At 37.4% G+C, this 8,444-nt stretch overlaps 1 protein-coding gene across 2 annotated transcripts in view; it reads left to right on the top strand.

Annotated features, from left to right (window-relative positions):
- CUTC (cutC copper transporter) overlaps positions 1-6,330 on the top strand; it is a 33,203-nt gene extending 26,873 nt beyond the window's left edge. For both annotated transcript variants that reach the window (XM_010859542.1, XM_010859543.1), the window contains 3 exons: positions 995-1,022; positions 4,475-4,580; positions 5,810-6,330. In XM_010859542.1, coding sequence (XP_010857844.1) covers positions 995-1,022; positions 4,475-4,580; positions 5,810-5,924 — 249 coding nt within the window. In that variant the 3' untranslated portion in view covers positions 5,925-6,330. The remainder of the gene's footprint in view (positions 1-994; positions 1,023-4,474; positions 4,581-5,809) is intronic.
- The last annotated feature ends 2,114 nt before the right edge of the window (positions 6,331-8,444 follow it).

The following is an 8,444-nucleotide window of genomic DNA, read 5'->3' as shown; positions in this document are numbered from 1 at the left end:
CCCCACCCCCCACCCCCACCCCCGGTAATTTACAGTTATGCTATACTCTTTCTTTTATACTAAAATCTTATTTAAATTCAACTACTTTCATTCCATGAAATTAAAAGATGCTTACTCCTTGGAAGGAAAGTTATGACCAATGTAGATAGCATATTAAAAAGCAGAGACATTACTTTGCCAATAAAGGTCCGTCTAGTCAAGGCTATGGTTTTTCCAGTGGTCATGTATGGATGTGAGAGTTGGACTGTGAAGAAAGCTGAGCACCAGAGAATTGATGCTTTTGAACTGTGGTGTTGGAGAAGACTCTTGAGAGTCCCCTGGACTGCAAGGAGACCCAACCAGTCCAACCTAAAGGAGATCAGTCCTGGGTGTTATTTGTTATTTGGAAGGACTGGTGCTGAAGCTGAAATTCCAATACTTTGGCCACGTCATGTGAAGAGTTGACTCATTGGAAAAGACCCTGATGCTGGGAGGGATTTGGGGCGGGAGGAGAAGGGGACAACAGAGGATGAGATGGTTGGATGGCATCACCAACTCGATGGACATGAGTTTGAGTGAACTCCAGGAGTTGATGATGGACAGGGAGGCCTGGCGTGCTGTGATTCATGGGGTTGCAAAGAGTTGGACACGACTGAGCAACTGAACTGAACTTTGATTCCATTGCATACCAAGAATTCAAAATGAGTGTTATTTTTCAGTAATAGTTTTTCTTAAGGTGATGTGATTATTTAGTATTTATATTTAGTTCTCCTATTCTTATGTTCATAACAGTACAAGTCTTTAAAGCAATACTATAAAATAACCTTTCTGGATAGAAGGAATTAGTATGCTGAGCATTTTACTTATGCATGATTCCAAAGAATTAGAAAAGATCTATTGAAATTAGATATTAGTAGTAATTAAGTATAGTTATTTTTCTGTTTCGCTGCCTTACTATCCTGTGCAAGAGAAAGATATTAAAATTAACTTGTTTAATTTTTTTTTATTTTTTCAGGCCAAAGGCAGGATTGTGGTAATGCCAGGTAAGTAATGCCATTTACTAGTATAACACTGAAAATGGGAAGGAAGAGCAAAAGAGGCAGGACAGTTTGGGGAGACGTATTAGCACATAGTGTTTAATTTTATTAAAATGTTTAAGATTGGGAGATCCTGAGTACAATTTAGAACTTTGTGTGAGGTTTAGCTCAGAGAAGAGCAGATAAGGATTGGGATTTTTCCACATTTGCTTTCCCATAGTATACAGTCTTGTGAATGTAGATGTTCATTTCTGGTGATGCTTACTTACCAGGTTTGATGCTGCTACACTGGATTAGGGCCACATGTCCTAGCTGGTGACAAAGTATAAGTAAACGTTTAGGTAATATCCCTGAATAATCTAATACTCAAATTTTAAAAAATCTCTGATGAGCAAATTCTTGTAGTCAGAACAGGTGGATCACATACTCCTAGTGATAACTGTAAGGTCAATTAAGTACATAATGGCTCATTAGAAGTCAGTAGTTTTTAAAGAATTAGATAAGCAGACCTAGATCCAGAATGAGATGAATATAAAGACAGTCTTAATTTTTTCTTACTAAATTTCTCAAACAGATAAAAAAAGTAGAAAATAGCATATAAATACTCATGTACTCAATTTCTGTATTTAACATCTTGTCATATTTGTCTCATCTTTTTTTATCCTGAGGCATCTTAAATTAAAGGCATTGTGACACTTTATACTTCTCTTAAAAGGTGGGGGGGGGTGCATTTTAACCACATTGTGGGCATCTAACCACAAGATCATTATCACATCTATCAAAATAAACACTAATTCCCTAAAATACCATTTAATAGTCGGCCAATACTTTTATAGCGTAAGTTTGAACCACTTACGCTATAAAATGTCCTAATTTATGGTTTTATTGGATTGTTTCCTTTCAATATTGTTTAGCATGTATTTCCTAGTCTCTGTATTTCCTGTAAACTGGTAGTTAGATCATAAGGCTTGGTTAGATTCTGGTTAAATATTTTTGGTAGAAATAGTTCACAATAATTCTGTATACTTCACGTTTCATCACATCAGAAGGCATATAATGTCTGGTTGTCTTAATACCAGTAATGCCAAGACTGACCAGGAGTCAAATGGTGATAGATATAAGAAAACTTTTTAAAAGAGGCCAAATAGAGGTATAGTGTCAGAATTTTAGGAAAGCTTTGACTTGTAGCAAGTTCCTGAAACATAAGCAGACAGAAAGCATACATTATCTGTTAAATTGAGACCCTTAAGAGATTTATTAGGGAATCTTGAAGAGACTTAATTATATCTGATGCGTTTCCATTAAGACTAAATGTATTTAGTCTTGACGACTAATACCCACACTTAGACAGTTGTTAACTTAAGATTGCTTTTGCATTATATGTAATTATTAAGTTATGTGCTGTGTACAAGGCACTACTTGGGATACAGAGTTACACAAGAAACTACTTCCTCAAGAGGCTTATAGTCTTAAGTGAGATGATGTTATATCCAAAGTATTTGTGATTATTTAACAAACCCTACCAAGAAAATGCTGATTATATGCCAGGTTCTGTGGTAGATATAAAAACACAGAAATGTATATGAAGTAATCCTTCTACTTGAGGAGCTTACTGAGTAGATCTATAAATAAATTATGATAATTTCATGTAAATAAATACCAGCAAGTAAAAATTCCTGGGTAAATCAGCCTAATATGTGTCCATCACTGGGAAATATAAAGATAAAATATAGCAGTTTCCCTCTAGAGGATTTTCATAATGAAGCTTATAATTTAGGCTCCAGTTCCCTTATCTTTATAAAGAAAAGTATTGAAGTAGTTGTTCTTTCAAGTCCCAACTGTTAATCTGTGTTTGGGAAATGTATTACTTATGTTCTGATAACTGAGTAACATGTATTTCAGTGACCAGATATTCTGTTATTTGTTAGAAAGAAATAACAAAAAAAAAAAAAAAAGAAAGAAATAACAAATATTTGTCTTTTAATCCTTACAACAAGTTTGTGAAGTAAGCAATACTATCCCTCTTTGATGAAAAAAATTGAGGCTCAGTGGACTTGAGTAATTTATCCAAGGCCACATAGCTGTGAAGGGCCACTGTGGTAAAGCCAGGATTCTAATAAATCTGACCTCTCAGTCTGTGTTCTTTCTTAGGGCTCAGTGGTATTTGTTGTTGTTGTACTATATGACTAAAAAAAAAAGTTAATGAGTCTGAAAGAGTGTGTAAGTCAAGTTATTTCAGCAACTTTAATCAGTCAGTTCAGTTCAGTTGCTCAGTCGTGTCCGACTCTTTGCAACCCCATGGACTGTGGCACACTAGGCTTCCCTGTCCATCACCAACTACCAGAGCTTACTCAAACGCATGTCCATTGAGTTGGTGATGCCATCCAACCATCTCATTCTCTGCTGTCCCCTTCTCCTCCTGCCCTCAGTCTTTCCCAGCATCAGGGTCTTTTCTAGTGAGTCAGTTCTTTGCATCAGGTAGCCAAAGTATTGGAGTTTCAACTTCAACATCAGTCCTTCCAATGAATATTCAGGTCTGATTTCCTGTAGGATTGACTGGTTGGATCCCCTTGCAGTCCAGGGGACTCTCAAGAGTCTTGTCCAACACCACAGTTCAAAAGCATCAGTTCTTTGGTGCTCAGCTTTTTTATTGTCCAACTCTCACATCCATACATGACTACTGGAAAAACCATAGCCTTGACTAGACAGACCTTTGTTGGCAAAGTAATGTCTCTGCTTTTGAATATGCTGTCTAGGTTGGTCATAATAAAGTTGATCTCAAGCAACTTTAATAGCTTGAGGTAAAAAATACGTATTTTAACAGTCATCTAATCTGATATCAGTTCAGAATATAATTCTTTATATACAGACATTTAAAAGATTGTTCCTCAAAACAAATGAGTCATAAAATCCTTGATTATGCAATTTTAACAAACTAGAATCAAATTCTTCTGTAAAATAAAATTATAAATGGGCATTATAATAAAGAAACTGTGTAACACCTTGCATTGTTCCCATTTCCAGTGAAATCCGTGTGTTATGGGCCAGAGAAAGAACCTTGGAGATGTTCCGGTTTTTTTTTTTATTTTGTTTTGAGGTTTTCTCTTTGAGATACGTTTCTGAGTCTTTGCTTTTAATTTGATTTTGCTTTAATTAGGGGAAGCAGGGCTTGAGTACTCAATTATTTTCCTTGCCCTAGAGTAGTCTTTTAGATCATTGTTATACAAACCAGTGGGCATGTACAGTTCTGTCATAAAGGTTCTTTGATCTTTTGTTCTCCAGAGTCTGCATTCTTGTCTTTCATCATTTGTTTCTAAATTCATTTTAGCTGAGTAAGGAGAGAATATCAAAGAGGAATTTCAGTATGAAGATTCCAGGTAGAGCTAGCAGTCATATTAGTCACTAAATTTTATGTGAAAATCTGTTCTATTTACTATATTACTTATTCTTTCCAACAGGGGGTGGCATAACAGATAGAAATCTGCAGAGGATCCTTGAGGGTTCAGGTGCCACAGAATTCCACTGTTCTGCTCGGTCGGCTAGAGATTCAGGAATGAAGTTTCGGTAAAAATGACTCCTTTGACTCCTACAAAAAGGAATGGGATTAATTTTTACTTCTCCAAATAGGAAAACCTTAGTTGATGACATGATTAATGAATAGAATGTTGTGATTAGCATGTAAGTATTAGTCATTTTTAAAGTTTTTTAACTGCAGAGTGGCTCTTATCCTGCCTTAAATAAGCAGGCTCTTCTGAACATAGGCTAACCTCCAAATCTTTAAGGCTTTACTGAACTTAGACGAGTTAATGGTCTAAGTTCACGACTGACGTGACTTAGCTGCTGCTGCTAAGTCACGTCAGTCGTGTCCGACTCTGTGCGACCCCATAGACAGCAGCCCACCGGGTTCCCCCATCCCTGGGATTCTCCAGGCAAGAACACTGGAGTGGGTTGCCATTTCCTTCTCCAGTGAATGAAAGTGAAAAGTGAAAGTGAAGTCGCTCAGTTGTGTCCGACTCTTCGGGACCCGTGGACTGCAGCCTACCAGGCTCCTCCATCCATGGGATTTCCCAGGCAAGAGTACTGGAGTGGGTTGCCATTGCCTTCTCCGAGACCAGTTAATAGTAAACTCTAATTCAGTAACTAAGCTTCAGATGAAGTAGATATGTATATGTGCCCATTCACCTGTGATCTCCTTTAGCAAAGTTAATAACTATGGTAATAAGGATGGAAGAGCTGTAGTCCTTTTTGTCTTTCCTACTGTTAATACTTAAATATTTCCTCACTTTTACCCTCTTTTTTTTTTCTTTTTAATTTTATTGTTTTTGACCATGTCTCACAGCTTGTGGAATCTTAGTTCCCTGACCAAGGAGTCAACCCACACCCTTGGTGATGAAAGCAGAGTCCTAACCACTGGACCACCAAGGAATTCCCTACTTTTAGTCATTTTGAAATTTTATCACTTTTAAGGAATTTAAACTATTATGTGTTTTCTATCATACTTGAGAGGATTCCTATAATTTAATAGTTAATTGATTATTTCTGTTTATAAGTTGAGGAAAATGAGATATAAAAGAAGCAAGAGCCTTAGATTTACAATTCCAGATATAAAATCAAATATACTATCTGGTATATTTAGACACAAGGTGTTTCAAGTAACTAATAAAAATTATGAAATATGTTAGTGCAGGGTCCTTGTTCTTGAGCCATGAAATCTACCCTGAAATGAAGTGCCAGTAGGAGGGTTCATTTAACAACTTATGTAATTTTGTGTTTCTTTATTATTTCCATTGCAGAAATTCCTCTGTTGCTATGGGAGCCTCTCTTTCTAACTCAGAATATTCTTTAAAGGTTACAGATGTGACCCAAGTAAGGACTTTGAATGCTATTGCAAAGAATATTCTCGTTTAGCCATACCTCTCTGAGAGACATGAATATCACCAGACAAAGATAGAAGAATAGTCTACAGTTCTCTATGACAGCTTTAACCTTCTCTGGCCAGGACAGTCTGTCTTTATTTTGAGTCTTATATTACCATGGAGAATGTTTCCAAGAAGAAAAAGAACTTGAAACAGAGTGCAGTCATTTTCTTTGCTTAATCTTGTCAGCCATCTCCATCATCGTGGTTAAATCTGGCCTACACTTCTTCTGCAGACAGAGGTTTAAGTCTGTTTTCAGTGGAATTAATTGAACTGGGAAAGTTCAGTTGCAAGGTATGAACTCAAATGTGACTTCATGGTCAACTCAATAGCGGTTATTTTGCCTTGTCATTGTAAAATAAAAATTGCCATTCTATTGTGGTAGCATCTCTTATTCATACCCTGAATACAATCTGTAGCCAAGTATTAGAGGGAAGATTTTTTGTTGTTTTTTAATTTTATTTTCTCTTTTTATTATGTACTTTTGGATATGTTACCCTGGGCAAGATGCAAAGGATATAAAGTAAATGGTATAGCATAAAAATTTTCAGCCTTGGGAAGTAGGATGTAAAAGTTCCTAGACTTATAAAGGCCAGAAGCGATCTTTTTGTTCATCAGGTTACTTCTGTCTCTGTCACCAGAAAGAGAAATGGCTTAACCATAAGGTTCATCTGACAATTTAGAAAGACCTGTAGTGAGAACTGGGGAGGTTAGCGAGGTTATCAGAATAATAGTTTCTTTCAGCTGAGGCCATAGATATGGAGACTGGATTCTAGTGATGAAAGATGTTTTTCCTATGTTCAGTTCAGTTCAGTTGTTCAGTTGTGTCTGACTCTTTGCAACCCCGTGAATCGCAGCACCCCAGGCCTCCCTGTCCATCACCAACTCCCGGAGTTCACTCAAATTCATGTCCATGGAGTCGGTGATGCCATCCAGCCATCTCATCCTCTGTCATCCCCTTCTTCTCCTGCCCCCAATCCCTCCCAGCATCAGGGTCTTTTCCAATGAGTCAACTCTTCACACGAGGTGGCCAAAGTATTGGAGTTTCAGCTTTAGCATCAGTCCTTCCAATGAATACCCAGGACTGATCTCCTTTAGGATGGACTGGTTGGACCTCCTTGCAGTCCAAGGGACTCTTCAAGAGTCTTCTTCAGCACCACAGTTCAAAAGCATCAATTCTTCGGTGCCCAGCTTTCTTCACAGTCCAACTCTCACAAGCAGGTCCCAAATGGTGAAATTCATTACTAGTTTTTTTCTGTGACTTTCATGTTATAATCTCATTCTACACACACAACACCCCTCTGGTAATAGAACTGATGTTTCTGTATTAGGAGATTAACTGAATCATAATGTAGAGAACTTGGCCTTGGTCATGAAACTAGTTAATGGAGCCTCTATAAATAGCATGCACAGATTTGGGTACTAATGACTATATATGGAAAACCTTGCCTTTTTATTAATGTGTTGTTTCCCTCACTTTTAAATCTTCTTTCCTCACTTTTCCAGATACCATTTCAACATATAATATTTGCCAAGGAATTTTTGAGAAATGAAAGACAAACTATTTAAAAACTAACAGTAACTTCAGTGTTTTCCATTAGTAGTGATTTCTGTTAACAGTTTTAATATTGGCTTTGAGGTATAGATACAGATATGTAAGTATCACATACACATGCACACACAGTCATGTTTAGTATTTTGGCCTAACCCTCTCCCATGCTTGGATTTTACTCTATGATCCTTCAGAGATAAGAGCAGGGTATGTAATCATCTCTATTTTATTTAAACAGAGTAACTAGGCATATGAGAGGTACTATGAATTGCTCAAAATTTAATAACAAATTAATGTTATTTATGAGACTTAAATGCTAGACTATTAACCTCCAAGTCTTCTGCTTTACGATGCTTCTGGAATGTGGATGTACCACAGAGAGCTGTACTCTTGGACAAATCAGACATACTTGAAATCATATCCTGGCTTCCAGTTTAAGTTAACTTATTTTGAACTGTAATTCCTTTATTTGTAAATCAGGAATAATATGGTTTCTAGTTTAAGAATATATTAAAACACCAAGAACATAGTATGTGCCCATTAAATGTTTTTTTCTTCTAGGTTGCTATTGCTGTCACTAAGTCACTTCAGTCGTGTCCGACTCTGTGTGACCCCATAGACAGCAGCCTACCAGGCTTCCCCGTCCCTGGGATTCTCCAGGCAAGAACACTGGAGTGGGTTGCCATTTCCTTCTCCAATGCATGAAAGTGAAAAGTGAAAGTGAAGTCGATCAGTCTTGTCCGACCCTCAGCCACCCCATGGACTGCAGCCTTCCAGGCTCCTCCATCCATGGGATTTTCCAGGCAAGAGTACTGGAGTGGGGTGCCATTGCCTTCTCCGGTGCCTTCCACTACGTGAATATAAATGAAACACAAGATAACCACTTGTGAAAATGAAAGTGTTAGTCGCTCAGTCGTGTCCCACTCTTTGCGACCTCATGGACTATAGCCAGCCAGTCTT

Source organism: Bison bison, unplaced genomic scaffold (assembly GCF_000754665.1).
Source record: "Bison bison bison isolate TAMUID 2011002044 unplaced genomic scaffold, Bison_UMD1.0 scf7180017864456, whole genome shotgun sequence".
Classification (NCBI taxonomy): domain Eukaryota; kingdom Metazoa; phylum Chordata; class Mammalia; order Artiodactyla; family Bovidae; genus Bison; species Bison bison.
This window is presented reverse-complemented; position numbering and strand designations above follow the sequence as displayed.